Raw genomic sequence first — 19,181 nt, 5'->3', positions numbered from 1 at the left:
TATAAAAAAATGCTTAGAATACATGCCGTAGTGCAACAGCCACTATTGTAAGACCTTTATTTAAAAAATACATTAATATTTTAAAAAGCCATCATATAAATAAGTACATTTTTGGTTATACAAATATAAAAAAAACAAAAAAAATGACAACTTCATTTATAACTGTCTCTTCAGTATTAAGTTAATCACTGTTAATTGTACAGTGTTAAAAAAAACAAATACTGTGTTGTAGTGTGCGTTGTTCTTGACAATTTTTTTTTTCTTCTCTGCACGCCTTTCTAAGGCTGGCGGAAGTACTAATAAGGCTAACGAGAAAGTACTCCACATCCTATCATGTTAATTTTAATAGAATGTGTAATGTGACACTTTCAAAGCTGTAAATTTTTGCAACATATAAAAATATTCACTGAATAACTGTCATAATGGATTTAAAGTGTAATGAAAAAATTACACACTGCTTGATGTATTTCCAAGAATGCAATACGCAGCCACCTACAATATATTTAAGGTTTATGAGAGAAACATGCAAATACATTAACAAAATAATTTTTTGTTTGGAGTTTGCATGTTCTCCCTGTGCTCACGTGGGTCTTAAACTCCAGTCTCCTCCCACGTTCTAAAAACATGCATGTTATATGTATTGGACACTCCAGAGTGCCCTTATGTGTGATTGTGAGTGTGAATGGTTGTTTGTCTTGTGTGCCCTATGATTGACTGGCCATCAGACCCAGATGTCCCCCGCCTACAGCCCTAAGACGGCTGGGATAGGCAACAGCAAGCCAACGACCCTGGTGTGGATAAACCGCTACGGATGGATGGATGGAACAATTATAGCCCATTAATATTGCTTAACTGAGATGTAAAATTTTTCTTCTACTTAATTGAGATGAAAATGTTTGTTGCTGTTCTTCTTAGAATAATTATATTATTACATCATCAATCATTTGTTCATTTACAAAAAATTTGCAGTTGTAAGTTTGTTTGTTTTTTTTCTCACGTTTGCCTTGCACTAACACCCTTTCAGTAAGAGAAGGAAATACTATTGCCTTTCACATCACCCCAGATGCAACCTGAACAGGGAAAGCCAACAAGGAGGGTATTCTTCATCTGACCTCAACCAGGATAACAAAGTCATTTCAATTTGCAAAGATCACTCCCTCCTTTCTTTTTAGCACATAGCAGCATGTCAGTGTCAGGGCACTTTGCTGTTGTTAGGACGATATAGCAATGTTTGTTCACAGGCTTTAGCTTACGCCGGGCTCCATTGTCATTCTTTCATCTACTGGCTTTTAACTCCTCAAAGTTTACGTGATTGACTAATCACCACATGTAGAATACCAAGTGTGAATGCAGGTATGGGTGGAAAGAATGTGTGAATGTCACAAAAGAATACATCTGAATCTGAATCTGATACTGTACGGATAGTTTATTTATCAACATCAAATGAGATATTGTTAAAATGATCATAAACAAACCAAAACATAATTTATACAGTATGTGTGAATATACCTTTGTTGATATCTAGATGGTGAGTTAATTTTTCTCTGTTGGACAGTCTGTTTGTATTTGTTTGCCAGCAGGATAGCAAAAAGCTTCTCTAAAGCTGATTGAAAGAGCTTTGCTTGCAGTTCAATTCACATTGACTGACGTCACATTTGGGATAATGGCGACAGATTCAGCCCTAAACTGATGTTCATTATATAGCAATGGGACATTTGGGTTTTTAAAGCAAGGGTTCTCAAACTTTTTGGAGTCAGGGACCTTTAGAAAGCAAATTTTCCAAGTATCCCCATTGCAAATGTTTGCGGGAACAAAACAAACAAACAAACACAAAAATCAAGCCAAACATAAGTACCCTTTTTATTCAGCAACATATTCAATTTGACACCAAATATATTTGTTATTTTTCAGCGATACTAAAGTTTAGAAAATATAAAATGCAAATTGTACACCTCTTTATGACAAACGATCTGACACATGATATCATATGATCTGACACATTTGTAGGTTTAATAAAAACAAATAAAGTAAACAAATAAATAAATAAAAAGGGTTTTAATTTTGAAAAGCCATTTTTTCATATAATGCCTTTTTGTTTTGTTTTTGAATAGTGCCATTATTTTTTGTTTCTTTTTCAATTGATGTAATGAATTGGACTGGTGAACATCGCACTTTCATTGTGGAAAAGTTTATCAAAACAAACATTTCTTTAACTGCAACATGAGCGTTCTGTTTGCACTTCAGACTTGGTAGACGTGATCCAGTCCAAGCTCGTAACACAATCTTGTTATGGGTTACCAGCTTCAGAGCTACTGGATCTGTAATGAAATGAAAATCAAGGTGCCGGCCTTGCACTCCCAGAACTCCAGAAAATGTGGTAGCAGTAAGAGCTTTTTGAAAATAAAAACACTTTTTTGTTTCTTTATCTTGTTTGTCTTTTATTAAACCTACAAATATGTCAGATCATTTTGCCTGACCCTGCATAACTGAATTACAAATATTCCTTTCAATGCAAGGCATTAATCACATGCAAACAAGTATGAATATCAATGCAAAACATTTGCATTTGCTAACATTTACCAAGATGAAATACAAATGAGCTAAACGTATACAAGGCAACACAATATAACATGCTGAAGATAACTGTCAACAGTCACAAGTTGGACCAACAAATGACTAATTTTGGGCATATTAGCATAAATGACAACATTCCAACAAAAAAAACAACATGCGCCAGAAGTGGGGCTAACAAACAAAGAATAAGCCAAACAAGGCACAAATCTGTAACTGTTAAAAGATCAAATAAATCAGTTCCAAAACACCCAAATTATTTCACGGACCCCTGCAGTCAGGCCGCAGACACCAGGGGTCCGTTGAGCCCACTTTGAGAACCCTTGCTTTAAAGGGAAACTGTTCATTCATGAACCATTCACTGAACTGTTAGCTTGTTAATGTGTGTTTTTTTTATGTTTCTTTTAAATCATCAGTTTTACTCAGAATATAAACACTGCGATTAATGATACATCATAATTCATGTCATACTTGAAATGTTAGCTTCTAAAATATTGTAAGTCTTAAGTTGGGAATTGCGCCCCACATTGCATCATTTTGACTGGATTTCCAAAAAAAGAAACATTCATCTATTCGTATTCTGATTAAAAGAGGGGTGTCAAACCCAGTTCAATCATGGGATGAATTGTACCTCTAGTTTCTGTCGGAAGGCCGTTATTACTTTTTAGTCAAATTTTAACTGAGATCATCACTCGTTTACCTAATTTTGAGATGCCATTAAAAACTGTTCAAAAGGGGGTTAGAAACAAAAAAAATGTTTGTTGTTTACACAAAACCCGAAAAAATCCAACAGAAAACGTCAAAAAATGCCACAGGCACAGACCGGGGTACGCCCGAGGTGTAGGGCCTAGAGGACCGGGCGCTAGGCCCGATGAGCCCAGTGGAGCGAGTCTGGAGAGCGCCCAGAACGCCAGATGAGGTGAACCTGCCGGGGCGAGTCCGGAGGGCGTCCACGATGCCAGAAGAGAGGCAACTTTCAGGACCAGGTACCGCTGCAGACTGGCTGATGTCAGGTTTTGGGTGGAGAACCAGGCAGCATCAGCTAGATGCCAGCGGAGGAGGAACCGGGCGGCGGCGGCTTGACACCGACAACTGGCGAAGATCCGGGAGGCGTTGGCTGGATGCCGACTGGGACCGGCCTCTGGGGGCATGTCACATACAGCAGTGAGTTTATAAAACTGACCTGGGGAGGAGGCAACAGTCAGCGGCTGACTGGCTGCTGTGGTGTAGGCTCAAGAGACTGCGGCAGTGCCGTGGCAGGTGGGTCAGGAAGCTGTGACTGCAGTGCCATGGCAGGCAGCTCAGGAAGCTGCGGCGGGGCCTTGACTGGTGCCTCTGGAGACAGCTGCAACTGAGCCATGGCTGGCGGCTCTGGAGGTGGCTGCAGTGCCATGACCGTCTGCTTGGGAAGCTGCAGCGGCGACGTGATTGGCTGCTAGGGAAGCCACGGCGGCGGCGTGACTGGTTGCTCGGGAAGCTGCAGCGGCGTCGTGACTGGCTGCTTGGGAAGCTGCGGCTGCTGGGGTGCCGTGTATGGTTGCTCAAGGTTAGGGGCGTGGGAGAAATCGGAGGTGGATGTTGAAACTTCTTCTGACAGGGGACTCTGCCAGACGTTCCCGGGCAGACCCTTACGATACATTTGGGCCTGCCAGGTCTGACCAGCATCCTCACCCACCATTGGAGCAAACACACCACCAGGTGGTGGTCAGTTGACAGCTCCACCCCTCTCTTCACCCAAGTGTCCAAAACAAGGAAAAATGAGCAAAAGGAGGGATGCCCCAGAGGGAGCGCTCTCCAGCACACCGTCCAAGGACTCCAAAAAGGGTGGGTACAGGCGCTGAGCTGGGGGGCAAAAAGTATGCCCACACTTGCTCTGCACCTCTCACTCTCAATATCTAGTCGGCACTTCTCGGCCTCACACTCCAGCTCAGGCTCCTTCCCTGCCAGAGAGGTGATATTCTATGTCCCAAGAGCTAGCTTCTGTAGACGGGGATCGAAGCGCCAAGGCTCACACTGCACCCGACCCCTATGGCCCCTCCCACAGGTGGTGAGCCCATGAGAAAGAAGACCCATGTAACCTGATCACTAGGCACTCGCCAGTGAGCCTCAGGTTTTCAGGCCAATAGTGTCTTATTCAGAATTATATTACTCATTGAAATAATTCCTAGCAATTTACATGGACATGAAAACTTCGTTTGCTAGGGATACTAAATGTGAGGATGGAATATATATATATATATATATATATATATATATATATATATATATATATATATATATATATATATATATATATATATATAAATATTTGTGCAAACTGCCACTAGCCAATACTTTAGAATCAATTATTCTATTGATTATTCCATTGAATAGGTGGATAATCAGGAAAAAATAAAATAGCAGGAAAGTGTTTCTCAAAATAATTTTTCACTACTCCTGTTCATTAATACATTTTTCGTTCTTTGTTATTTATTGTTGATGATTCTTTAATAATTAAAAAAAACTAAAAAAAAAAAAACTACAACAATCAACTAATATAATACGAAAGGAGATGAAACCAAGTCTGTTACTGTTCAACATTGTTTTACAAAGCAGACATTTGCAAATGTCCTTTTATATATATATATATATATATATATATATATATATATATATATATATATATATATATATATATATAAAATCAGTCTCCTTCCCTTAAGAATTTAAAACAAATCAATGAATAGTTATTTTTGAGAGGGTGAAATGAGAGGATTTGGAGAATTCTAAGTTTAAAAAAAAAAAGATTATTTGATTATTAAAATGATGCTGATTAATTAGACCATTATTCAGTTGTTGACAGGCAGCCAGTGAGAAGGTATCAGAGTGAAGGGGCAGCATTTTGGACATTATAGATAACATTGAATATCTTGAGATTGCTTAGGAAGCTGAGTTGGGATCATTCAAATACCAAATACAGTTCTAATTTCCATCATTTTGGTCAAAAGTCAGATCAAAATTTTTGAGAACAGTATTTTGGTCCCGAGCCCATCCCGAGCCAATCAAGTCCATTGCAGTGAAAATTTCAAACACTGAAATCAATTCTGAGACACTGGTTTACCTCTTTCTCTTGGTCTGGTTTGCAAAAAAAAAAGAAAAAAATGTTTATATTAGAAAATTAAATGGAAAAATTCTTTTAATATTATTAACAAACATACAACTGTATAAGTGAGAAAACCACTGTTGCAGAGAGTCCAAACATCCGAAAGTTTGAATTCTTACAGTATATAATAGAGTGTTATATTACAGTAATGAAATACAATGGAGAAATGAAGCAGTTCCTCAGTAATTAACCTACAAAGCCAGTCTGAGCCAGCTCCTTGACTAAAATGGTCCTGACAATACTTGACATTAATCTCCTTAAATCCTTCCACATTGGATTAGCACAGTGTTTTCTTTTCATACGACTTTCAATTGAAGCTGCCAGACATAAGAACACTTAAAATTCAACCCTTGGTATATCTTAGTCATGTAACCCGACAACCTTGAGCATTTTTTTTTTTTTTTTTTTTAGTAATGAGAAAATTATGAATGACAGTCCAATGCGTTTATTACACTAGTGCTTAAATTTGCATGCACTGGAAAGAGAGCAGACTCTAAATGGATTAAATTAGGGTATTGGTCTAGCTCTATTGAACCAGCTTGTGGGAAAAATCACACCTTCTGTGTTGCCATGCTGCCATGCAAATGTGGAGCAATTCCGGTGCAAAAAAACGGGGGTAAGATCACTTTCATCCATTTTATTGAGCGCAACTACCAACCCTAAGAATAAACAAACAAAGCTAGCATTTTCATTTGCTTAGGGAGCAATTTAACCCCTTGCCACGACCCCCCCTGTGGAGGCCGTAGAATAGCAGGGGTGAACAGGGAACGTGACCCTGCCTCACTAAGCAGCTTCAAATGCCACAAGTTAACACAACTGCTCTAATCAAAAAGCACTTGCAGCCTCTAACAACTTGTTGCATTGGCTCTGAAACTTGTAGTTACATGAAAATTTTGCAAGGGAACAAACAACTTTTGTTGATGCACAATAGGAGTGAGATGCTCATTAAGGCTTTTCTTGGACAATCTCGTTTGGCAATATTTTTGATTGAGGATTAATGCAATTCAAATGGATATCTACTGTACTTAGCCCACATGTTTTCAGGAAATTCAAATACATTGTCCTGGAATAGAAATAGAAGCAAATGGAAAAAAAAATTCACCCTTAATATATGGTGAACTGGGATGGGTGAAGAGTCTATATTCTTCAAGATCCAGCTTGGTTCTGGACCACAAACGGGTTTAATCCGATACGTGAGATGATTTTGTTTTTAAAGTATACAAATGAGCCAAATTTGTTCAATAAATTAAAGACTTAAAACGTTTTATGATTAAGAGTATTGTTCATTTTTTATGATTAATAGGGATGCTTGCACTATTTTGGACAGTATTAAAAAAAGAATAATAAATCTGAAGTTGTTGTTTTAAAGTTATAAATATATAAATACCATGATTTTATTGGTCCTATCCATTAGAGGATAAATTTTCCTCTATGCAGCCCGCAACCTAAAACGAGTTTGACACCCCTGCTATAAATAGATAGAATGATTCATATTTTTCTCAGTGACCACGAGAATAACTTTTTTATGTCGAGTCAACTTAAATTGTGTTCTTGTGCATCTTTTAAAATTTTGCATTTTGGCCAAATTTGTGAGATGTTGAGATGTAATCATTTTGATAGATGGGTGGATGTATTTAAATGTGCATTGTAAAAAAACAAACAAACAAAAAAAAAACAACATAGGATAATTCTGACCAGCCCATTTTATGTGTAAGGTTAACATAAGCCATTGGTTTGACCAGCCTGGATAATTGAAACGCAAACAACTGATCAAAGTAGAGATCCATCTCAACAGTTTCATTGTTTATGTATGGGCCCTGTGTGAGACCTGTTGACTTTTCCAATTGGAGCTGTAAACCTTTGTTTGTCCATGCATTTCTAAGACTGATTGTCAGTCTGATCTGAACAATTAGTGGCTAAATGTGTTTGCCAGCTCAGAACCAACCCTCCCACCCCCACAGCCTTTGCCCTAAAAAGATCAAAAGGAAAGACATACACCGCACCCCCAAGCCTCAAACGTTCCCCTTCACTCCTGAACCCCCTTCAAAACCCTTCATTTCCTTTTAACCATGACAGTTCAGCTGGAAACCCAACCATAAATGATTTTTTCCGATGGCCTGGTGTTTGGGAAATGGCCTTTTTGAGCATAACACGTTCAACAATTCCCTTATAAAAACTGAATACAAGAAACAAGGAAAGACAAATGATTTGCATATTTCAATTATTGTGAGTTGTGTTTAGATGATCAAAGCTCTGCTGGAATGTCAATTGTAACGGAATGTGTAAGGGCCCTTATGATGTGAATGAGCACAAATTGATGCTACTGATGCTAAACGGTTAGGCGCCTCACAAAATGTCACAAGGTCAATCAACTTTTGATAGTCATTTGAAGCAGCTCATAGCTCATAGCAGCTCTGATGGCTGCACTTGGCTGGTTTCTATTTTCATTCAACTTTACTACGTCTGTAATATGTACCTAATTAAAAGAATTATATATATGCATTCGATCGTATACACATTCAGTAGAAATGCCATCTTAAATATTTATTTAAATAACTTACAAAATTGCCAAACCTTTGTATTTTACAATACAGTATACGTAGATATTTTGACTCTTGATATCAGTGAGGCTGTTGAGTAAAGACATTTTTTGAATGTATGTTCAGCCTTGCTGGTTAAAAATACGTACCATTTTAAGTCAATTGTTTGTTTCAGTCAATCTCCAGTGTTATTGCAGAATTTTATTTCAAGAAACACTTTAAATGTGTACCAACTAACCATTTCCTGCTCATCCTCATTAGGGTCGCTGGCTTGTTGGTGCCTACCCCAGCTGTTTGCAGGTGGTAGGCATGGATACTCTGAGCTGGTTGAGAGCCAATTGCAGGGCACACAGGGACGAACAACCATTCACTCACCCAATCACACCTAAATAAAATACACCTATCATGCATGTTTTTGGAGTGTGGAGCAGGTCGAGGTGCCCAGGGGAGAGCCCAGGAGGCCTCGAAAAAAACATGCAAATTCCTTAGGAAGGACAGAGCGAGCTGCAACTGAACACGGGACTCTGAAGTATGAGGCGGATGTGCTGACCACTGTTCCACCGAACTACCCTTAAATGTGTACCAAACAATACATTTTACCCTGTAATACAGCCTTATTGTTTATTGTTATCTCTGTGTCACAGCCAAATATGAATATGTGATTTCAGTTTAACAAAGTTAAAGTTTAAGTTTATCACAGGAGATACACAGTGCCACCAATGTAAAAGACAGAAAAGACTGAACCGGTTGTCAATAACAAGTAAATGAATGGATATTGAACCCACATCAGCTGCATGATTGTTAAGCTCTGTAAACGACAGGGGTCCCCAACCACCGGTCCATGGACCGGTACTGGTCCATGGATCAACTGGTAGCCGGCACCCAAAAATGAACTATTTCCATTTTATGTATTTTTAATATCAGTCTGAAAGCTATTTTATGATTTATATTGCTGTATAAGGTTTAATAATTTATGATTTAAGTACCGGTAAATATGTGTACTGCAGTAGTTCGACGTCCATGGCAAGGGCATTTATAGTTACCTCGTTTGTCTGGCATGCTGTCATACAAGAAATACAACCTGCGATGCACTGAGGGGGCGATAGACCATATAGAGTGTACAGTATATCATAGTTTCGATGTGGAATACACTCTTTAAGGCATTTATCCTGCTTTACGATAACATCAACAACTGTCAAAACCCATGGGGTTGGTTGTATTTGTTGTTTTGCCTCCCTCTTGAGGCGTTTTGGGTAATTGCTCTTATTTTCTGTTGGTGTCAAACTGCTTCCGCTGCAACGCGTCACTACAATGCAGGTCTGCTATTGGTCGACGTCTCGACTTCCTAAGATACTGGTCTACTACTGGTCAACGTGATGGGGTCACGAAGATACTGGTCTGCTATTGGTCGGCACACTGGGTCACAAAGATGGCTGCCTAAAGACTTGATCTCGTGTGAAGAATGCTTTCAATATCGTATTTATTATGCATTTTAGTGCTTATTTCAACCTTTAATTTGTTATCCATGAGGCCCAAGATTGCTAGTGATGTCAAAGAAAGAATTAAGAAGATGATTTATATGGAAACGAACATGGATATAATCAAGAAATACAAAGAAAGCTAAACTAGCCTAGCCTAGGCTACCCTTACTAGGGAATATGGCCATAACAAGCGTCACTCAAAGGTAAATGAATCCTTTATATATGTTTTTATTTATGATGTTATTTAATTGTATGCATGCATATTACATATAGATACTACTTACTACACTATTTTGATGCCAATTTTTGATATATATATATATATATATATATATATATATATATATATATATATTATATATATTATTAGCTGGGGTTTTACATGCATTAGCTAATTAACATTGGTTTGGATCGAGCGCCATATGCAAATTCGTGTTACAATCCCAACCACGAAATGGATTAATAGCGTAAACCGGGGGCCCACTGTATATATATATATATATATATATATATATATATATATATATATATTTTTTTTTTTTTTTTTTTTATTTTATTTTTTTTTAATATGTATATACAGTAGGCCCCCGGTTTATGAACTCCCTGTTTTACATATTTTTCATCTTACGAATGTGGACCGGGGCGTTTTTTGTCTCCCTCTTACGCACAAACCTTTCGTCTTACGAACAATCCAACATGCCGGTCAGTGTGTCCGCACTATTTTTTTTCGCTTTGCTGCATCAACAAAAATAACTATTGTCGCATGTCAACCCCGATATGCTATTGGTCTTATAAGGTCACAGTCTCAGTCACGGTCTCAGTCACGGAGATGCCGATATGCTATTGGTCGATTAAGGTCACAGTCACGGTCTCAGTCACGGAGATGCCGATAAGCTATTGGCCGGCGTCACGTCAATCACAGAAATGCCGATATGCTATTGGCCGAACGCTTTCATCTAGCTTGATGGCACAGCTGGTCGGTGTGTTGTGAAGACTTTGCAAACTTTATCTGTTAGACATGGCTTCTAAAATTGCAAGTGGCAGTAAAGGAAGAAGTAAGAGGATGATGACAATAGAAACGAAGCAGGAGATAAGAAAAAAATACGAAGGAGGCGCACACATAGTTAATCTTGCTAGTAAGTATGGCCGTAACCTCTCGGCACTCTTCTAAGGGCAAGACTTTCCTTGACAGGGGACGGAACTCGGTCAACAACAAAATGGAGAGGCTTCTTCTATTATGGATTAAAGAGAAGGAAATTGCTGGTGATATGTTCTCATTTAAGAAAAGTTCTCATTTAATCAAAAAAGTAAATACATTCTGCGGGTTCGTCTCTGCTCTCCTCCGCCTCAGCCCACCACCAGCTCAAGTCACGTCGCCCCAAAGGTAAATATTATTTTTCCTTTGTATATTTATGTTATTTAATTTAACGGTACAGTAGATTATGTTACTAATTTTTAATATGTGTATAAAGTCGTGATGTTTTTACTTAAGGTTTTTGCACGCGTTGCATGCATTCACTAATTAACATAGGTTTGGATTGCCCGTCAAACGAGCAATTCGAGTTATGAGCATAGCCGCTGAACGGATTAAGTTCGTAACACGGGGGCCCACTGTATTTAAACCCCTAATGTTTTATCATGCATTTCCCACAATTTAATCCTTTCAATGGCAACTTGTGAACGAGGCGCAATTTAAATTTTTGGGTTGACCACTGGCAGTCAACATATGACGTTTTCATTCCTTTCAATGAATTCGATGATTGATTTAGCCTGAACTCCCATAATGCAAAAGTCTTCAAAAGTCATAATACTCTAATTATAACAAATTAAATAATATTTATATTTCAACTTCATAAATATATAAATATACAGTGTAGTTACTTTTACTATTATTGCATTTTTACGATTTCTGTAAATAAAGGTAAGGTAGGTGCCCTAACCCTAACCCTAACCCTCCAAAAATAAAACGTGGGGGAAATTCTGCCGGAGGTGGGGGACATTGAGTCCGAGACACTATTTGTCTATAGCAGGGGGTGGCCAAGTCCAGTCCTCGAGCGCCACAATCCAGGCTGTTTTCGATGTTACCCTTCGAGCAACACACCTGCTGCAAATCCGGGTCATTATCAGAATCCGTGAAGCAGGCTGATGAGCTCACAATCTGAATCAGGTGTGTTGGGTGTAGGGAAAGATCGGAGGCTGGATTGTGGCTCTCCAGGACCGGACTTGGCCATCCCTGGTCTATAGTCTGTCCAGGTTTTTTTTTTTTTTTTTCCTTTTTACAAAGCTACTGTTAACATTGAATACATTTTTTTTCTATAAATTTATTGTTTTAAGTTAGATAAACCCTCCCGCGTATTTCATTCAATAATCTCCTGTATGCTTCTTCTTGCTGAAAATATTTAAACTTGGTGTTAGAATAATTGTAAATATAGTGATTATGCATTTGCTCCAAAAATGAAATGCATGCAATGAAGAAATGCTTCAGTGTGTGAACGATTGTGGTATAGGATTACAGAGACTATAAATCTGCTATCAAATATAATTGCTTGCAAAGAAGAAAAGGTATGCTGTGAGAATGAGTGTGAGAAAAACTGTCTTGGTATTGTTTTGTCTCAAGCAGAAGGAAGGGCGCTCAAGCCTGCCAGTTGGAGCGCTCCCGCAGCTGTGACTCTTATTGATGTCTTGCTATGCATAATATTTTATCTTGCTACGTGTAATATTTTATCATACATGCATTAGTTTCTCACCCACATGCTCACACATAGAAGGACAAGTACACAAGGTTCCGGCCATATACTGTACATACATTTTTTCCTGCCCCTTGAAGTCCGGGACCTTCATGTTGTTAGGCATCTCTGTATCAAATAAAAGTGAGAGGGGTCAGAGAGACTGGCAGAGCGCAGTAGAATTGTCCTTGGCCAGTTCCTCTTAGCTCCCCTCATGCATGAGTTGGGAAGATTGCCTTGTCTCCTTTTTTGTGTACAGTTCTTACAAATGTCTGACAAATGAACCTGACACTTGGTGACGCAGATTTGTTAATGTAAAGCGGGGGACCCGCGTCTTACTGATGACTGTGATCAATGTACTGTAGTGTGTGTGAGAGAGAGAGACAGGGAGATGTATAATTTCTGTTTTTTATGAAGCAGAAATCAATAATGGCTTGCCAGACCTGTGGAGTAATTAACAAATTTAAGAATTCCAATAAATGTCCAAAAATTAACCAAAACATTGCATGCCTCAGGATGAATACATTTTACATTCATCCATTCTGCTTGCGTGACCACTAATAATGGAACTACAAACTTCTCCTAATCAAGTCATGATAATTTTATAATACTGAGTCGAAATGACGGATTTTTGTCAGAGTTGTCTTACATTTTACTGGTTCTAATACTTAAACAAAAAAGGTGAAAATTTGAGAAGTACACCCACCTCTCAAGGGAGCATTACATCACTGGGCATGATTGGTCATTAGTCACTGTGTGCCCTGGCTAGCAACCAGTTCAGAGTGTACTCCGCCCGCTGCACAAAGACATGAGCTGGAGTAGGCCCCAGCAAGCCCAAAACACTTTATGAGGACAAGTGGGCAAGAAAACGAATGGATGGATGGAAAATATTTATGGCGATTTCATCGTTAAAATCATGGTAACGATTTGAGTTGATTTGAGTGACTTTTGGGTCTTAAAAGGGAACCCAAAGCCGTTTAAAAGACTGGCTCTTTCAGTGCTGTTCCTGTTTGTTGGTATTTGTTGAATTTTTGAATATTTTAAGACAATTCTTAATTTTTTTACTCATAAAATAACCATTGGAATTAGTGATACATTTCACTTAATGTCATACTTTAGTTTTACTTTGCTAGATTTTTTGACGAAAGATGTCACATCTATCAAGTCATGCCACTCACCACTACTTGTTTACAAGTTTAAGCTTGCCCATTTTCTTCACACAAACTGCTGTTTTTACCCCTCCCTCTCTCCTGATGCTCTTTGACTTGGTGTGTTCTAACTTCTTCTATTCCTTGGCATTTAAGCATAAACAGTGCACTACACACAGGTTGATCAAAATGGGTGCCCACCTGTTTAAAATCCACCACTTGAGAACTCTTCCCAAAAAAAACCTAGTAACCTGCCTAAACGACTTCCGCCTCATTGCACTAACCTCAGTAGTGATGAAGTGCTTCGAGGAAGTAGTCATGACGCATAAAGAAGGGAGTCCCCAGACACAGTGGATCCTCTCCAGTTTGCTTATCCTCAGAACCGCTCCACTGACGATGCCATCAACCCACTCATCCATGCAGCTTTCACAGGCTTTGAAAAAAGGACACCTATTGTATTCTCAAAGGCTGTTTATAGACTGCAGTTCAGCATTTGACACAGCCATCCCAAGCAGGCTGTCTCAGAAGCGGTTCAATTCCGGACAACCCCTGCTGCCTTAAGAGACCATAAGTCAGATTTGGTACCCAGATATCAGATATCAGAATAGTGAGCACAGGGACACTGAGGCTGTGTGTTCCCTCCACTCTTGTATGTATATTCTCTACATCCATGACTGCATCTCCTCCAAGTATGACAGCAGAGGCGTAAGGCTCGACAGGGCCACAGGCCCTATTTTAGTGTTCCCCAATCATCAGTCCATGATCAGTTAGCAGCCCAGTAAGTACCAGGCAAGACAAATCAAACAATAAATAAAATGATCTGTCGTGAATCATAGGTCACAGATCTGAAATGTACGTTATCACCACGGCATGAAGGTAGCATATTTTAGTCAATTCGCAAAATATCAGTCGGACTATTTGGTCTGTGATGGAAAAAAGGTATGTCCTACACACAAACACCTACAATACATGTACAAACAGCTTCAATCCTACTGTTCTAACTAAAACAACTACTTGTAAAATTAATTAATTGCAATAATAACTATTTTTAATTACTGTATTTCTCAGAGTAAAAGTAGATTTTTTTTCCCTTCATTTTCAAACCCCATATTAGAGGGGTCGACTTATAACCACAAAACTCAAAACAAACCCATTTTTTCCACATATCAGTATTGGAATAACATTATGTTGAATGTGAAATAAATATCATGTCATTTACAAGGCTTAAATATGTAAGATTTAGACCGTTGTTCATTAAAAATGAAAACATTGAATTATTATAAATGTCAAAATCTTGAAGATAAATGTGTTCTTAACAACCAACAGTATGTTTTAAATATAATCATAGGTCTAGTTATCATTAAACTATGTTACATGGGGGGGTGGCACTCCTCCGGAGGTTGCCATGTCTGTTGTAGCTACGGACAGCCGGAGGAACTGAGTATTGCTGTATTTACTGTAATGCCCCTAAAGCTCCCAAGGGCACATGCAAAAAATTACATGTACTCCCTTTAAAATTATTATATATACTAATTCTCCAAGTATAAGACGAGTTATTTTTCCACAGTATCGACTTATAAAAACATTACTTTTTTAATTCAAATGCAAAATAAGTAATATCATGTCATTTACAAGGCTTAAAATGATTATATATACCGGATTTCTACGAGTACAAGTCAAGCCTTATAATGAAGGCAACCATGCTGTATGTATGTAGGCGATGCCGCCTTAAGTTTAACTTCATTACAATATTAATGAATTATGGTTCATTGCTTTGGTGAAGATAAAGAAAGCAGATATCTGAAGTTTTTATTTTAAGGATTCGCAAAAAAATCAAATGGAACTGCATAACGTGCACAAGAGAGTGGGCAACAGAGTGCAATAAAACGCAGCCTGCATTTATGAAAATAAAACATCAGCCACATACCTGCATAAACGTGTAGTCTGTTCAATATCGATTACATCACACATCACAGGCAACTGAGTATGCTGGCACTGAATTCATACCCTTGATTTGTTGATCGGTGATGTTGCCTGCCATTTTAATCGCTCTTTCCTTCACTGTCTTAGTGGAGTCTAAGCATATAGCATGTCTTTTTTTTTTTTTTTTTAATCCCGGTTTTGTTTATGAAGTCTGTAAATAGGTGTTCTCATATGTTGATGAATGATTCCTTCATGTCGTCACCATCTGTGAACAGTTTGCCACGTTTTATTATCTCCACATTACTCATTTTGTTATTTGACAACTTCTTGCTACAGAGCAAACATTCAGGTACTACTTCCGTATTGACAATGAATGCAAATGATTCAGTCCAAGAAATGCTGAATCCTAATTTCCTCAGTTATTTTTCTCTTTTTCCCTTTGGGATGCATGGCCCATCACAGCCGCTGGTTTGTTTACAACGGCCACTTGCCTGGCATCCCGCCTTGCTAATAGAAACGCGTGTCGCAGGCTTTGACGTAAATCTTCGTTGACAGAAATGTTGAAACGTAATACTGTATTTATTCTACACATTTATAGAGAATTATAAAACTTTAAGAATGTTTCTGTCATATGTGTCCTCCTACAGAAACCATATTAAAACAAAAAAAATTCTCTCCCCCATTTTTTTACATCCTCAAATATCTTTGAAAAAGCTCTGGGGAGCCACTAGGGCGGCGGTAAAGAGCCGCATGCGACTCGAGAGCCGCGGGTTGCCGACCCCTGATCTAGAAGGTTTAAAATGATTGTATTTACTTCTAATTTGATAAAATACGCATCCGTTTTAGAGTGTTTGCTTAGAACATTTCTATACGCACTTCAGTCAAGCGCCCCTTTATTGTCTCTTTGTTTATCAGGCGGACTTTGACACATTATGATGTCATCAATGTTTTTATATGTTGAGTCTTGAACATCAGAAACAAAGCAGGATAAACAAACTGAAATACCTCTTCAGCCTTGTATATGAGCACTCTACCCAACAATGAAAGATCCCTTTGAAGCCATAGATCAAAAATAATTTTTGCTTTCTTTAGTTTGGTAGAAAAATTATGCTGGCTATCTTTAACATTTTTACTAATATGAATGCCAAGATAAGTGACTTCCTGCTTTACAGATTTACAACTCAAATTGTCTTTGCTCTGAGCTGAACACAAAATCTCACATTTCGATTTATTTACCTGTTATCCAGATGCCATTGACAATTTTTAAATCAAAAGCAAAGCATTTTAAACCTGCTGTTTATCTCCTAAAAAAATAGATCTGTCTCTGCTTGTTGGGTCACTTTTTTTTTCTTGCAAAAAAAAAAAAGATACCCCTTTATGAATTGGATTATACGAAACATGTATAATACACGTTTAGAATAATCCAATTCTTATTGGCAATACACGGTGTATTGCCAATAACTCTGCAACAATCAAAAATAAAAAGGGAGAAATTGAACAAATTTGACGACCAGGTCTTAAAATACAACAGTACTCACCTAGTTTTAGCATAAAGCGGCGCCCTACGTCATCACGTAAACTACGTCACGCCGTCATCGCGTAAGAAACCTCACGTGACCTGAACGGGCTGTTGTCGTCTTCCGGGTTGATCCATGACTAATGTGCTATTTTCACCAGTTTTTATGTATTTATTTTGATTTATTTTTTTATTTTTTACCCCGAGTCGTGTGTGCGGAGAGAATCGCTGCCTGTTTAAAGCTCGCAAAATGCTGCTGTTCTATTTACCAGAGGATGTTTTGTATCACATATTATCTTACCTAGACGCCAAAACACTGAGTCGTCTCGCTCAGGTTTCTAAAGAAATTTGCCATATTGTGAGCCGCGATGTAGTGTGGAAGAAGATTGCCAAGGAGTTGTTAAACACTGGAATAACCCCATATTGGACAGACATGTAAGATAAATCACGTGAGCGTGTTTTTTTATTTCACCTTCAGTTTACACAACCCGTAATGCTGTGATTGATTGAATGAACGAGCTCTCCGCTAAGTAAAGTAATCGTTACCTGGATTTAAGACATACAGATTAAGCCACTTTTAAAAGACAAAAGGGCATACTTCAATGTGCTTTGGTCCAAAAGTGTATACAATACCCGTATATACACACACACATACATGTGTGTCTGTGTCTTGTTACCTTTGGCACAACCGGTGGTTATAAATATTTTACATACAATTCACATACAAGTTGTGCCAGAAACATTCCAGGACTGGGGTCACAAGGAATATATTTCAAATCAAAACCCTCACTGTCCCCTACTCAAAATATTGCCACAGGAGACTAATGCACTTCACTTGTTTTCGCTCCCAATTCTTTTTGACAAGCCCTAGATGTTTACCAACATAATTACAAATTGTAATCGAGACAACCATCCAGCCCCTATACCAGTAATTCTTAACTTTCTCGAAGTTATTGAACACATGACCCCCCCCCCCCCCCCCCCAAAAAAAAAAAAAAAAATCAAAACCTTGTCTGTGACATTTTATTAGGGCATAATTGAAAAAAAAAGTCTCAATGAAATGTAAATGTGCATTGCTAATATGATAGACTTGATTCATCCACTGAGTGTCTTGGCCTTTGCTGCACACTTTAGATTAATTCACGAAGTTCTTGGGATATTATTGAAAACAGGTGAAAAACTACTTCCTTAAACCTACCCACTTTCTTTGAATGCTGTTGCTGTTCATTTTTGACTGACTTCTAACTACCCAACAGTTCCTGAAGTCTATATCTCTAATGTGGGTAATGTTACTGCTGTACTTACATGTTATTTTCAAGTTTTACCATCCCTACAGATTGAAAAATATAAAACACTTATTCTGACAAATGGGTTGAAAGAAACTTTCAAATGGAGGAAGATAATGGAGAAAAAAAAGAAGATCAGATGAACATTTACTTTAAGCAGAGATACCTTAAAAAGCTGGAAAAAATGTGCTTCAGGTAATAGCTGTGGACTGTAACTTATAACTTATCTAATTTATTTTAGATAGGTGGTTCACAAGTAATACTGCCCTTACACTCAACAATGACAAGGTCTATTAATGACAATAATGATATTCTATTATCCCTTCTACTGCAGATATCCTCACATCCGGCTTAAGGATCGAGTGAAGATTGCTCAAAACTGGTGTAATGGTGTTTGTAAAAGGACTACGCCTGTTAAATGGAAAACAAAGTATGTGACGACTTAAATGTTTGTTGCAAGTTTGTGTGAATGTTTTTGTAATTTATTGTAGATGTTACACATTTAAAAAATACATGGCCACAAGTTGTGGGCCGTGACAGAAAGAATGAGATCCTAGATACATGGGGCGAAATGAGTTTCCTTCGTGGGGTGTCCGGGCTCTCACTTAGAGATAAGGTAAGAAGTCCGGTCATCCAGGAGGTGCTCAGCGTCGAGTCATTTCTCCTCCGCATTGAGAGGGGCCAATTGAGGTGCTTTGGGCAACTTGTTGGGATGCCTCCCTTGTGAGGTGTTCCGGTCCGGGCATGTCCCACTGGGAGGAGGCCCCAGCTGTCTCTCAGCTAATCTGGGAATGGTTGGGGATCCTTCCGGAGGAGCTGGACGAAGTGGCCTGGTAGAGGACAGTCTG

General features: G+C 38.4%; 1 protein-coding gene and 1 long non-coding RNA gene across 5 annotated transcripts in view; one reads left to right on the top strand and one right to left on the bottom strand.

Moving 5' to 3' along the window:
* Positions 1-1,406: 1,406 nt before the first annotated feature.
* Positions 1,407-17,116, bottom strand: LOC148420532 (uncharacterized). Of its 2 annotated transcripts, none has more exons than XR_015866441.1 (3): positions 17,070-17,116; positions 13,893-14,041; positions 1,407-3,712 (listed from the first exon to the last, which is right to left on the bottom strand). It is a non-coding gene; the product is annotated as an uncharacterized LOC148420532 (long non-coding RNA). The 2 variants fall into 2 exon arrangements; XR_015866442.1 differs by lacking the exon at positions 17,070-17,116 and adding an exon at positions 15,536-15,744.
* A 28-nt stretch (positions 17,117-17,144) lies between these two features.
* Positions 17,145-19,181, top strand: part of fbxw4 (F-box and WD repeat domain containing 4) — a 74,593-nt gene continuing 72,556 nt past the window's right edge. For 2 of the 3 annotated variants that reach the window (XM_088421642.1, XM_088421641.1), the window contains exons 1-2: positions 17,145-17,482; positions 18,668-18,763. In XM_088421642.1, the coding sequence (XP_088277768.1) occupies positions 17,298-17,482; positions 18,668-18,763 (281 nt within the window). In that variant the 5' untranslated portion in view covers positions 17,145-17,297. Of the gene's footprint in view, positions 17,483-18,383; positions 18,529-18,667; positions 18,764-19,181 lie in introns of all 3 variants that reach the window. The other variant, XM_088421643.1, reaches the window with a different exon arrangement.

The sequence above is a fragment of the Hippichthys cyanospilos genome, chromosome 8 (genome assembly GCF_059441005.1).
Source record: "Hippichthys cyanospilos isolate Australia breed blue-spotted pipefish chromosome 8, RoL_Hcya_1.0, whole genome shotgun sequence".
Lineage (NCBI taxonomy): Eukaryota > Metazoa > Chordata > Actinopteri > Syngnathiformes > Syngnathidae > Hippichthys > Hippichthys cyanospilos.
This window is presented reverse-complemented; position numbering and strand designations above follow the sequence as displayed.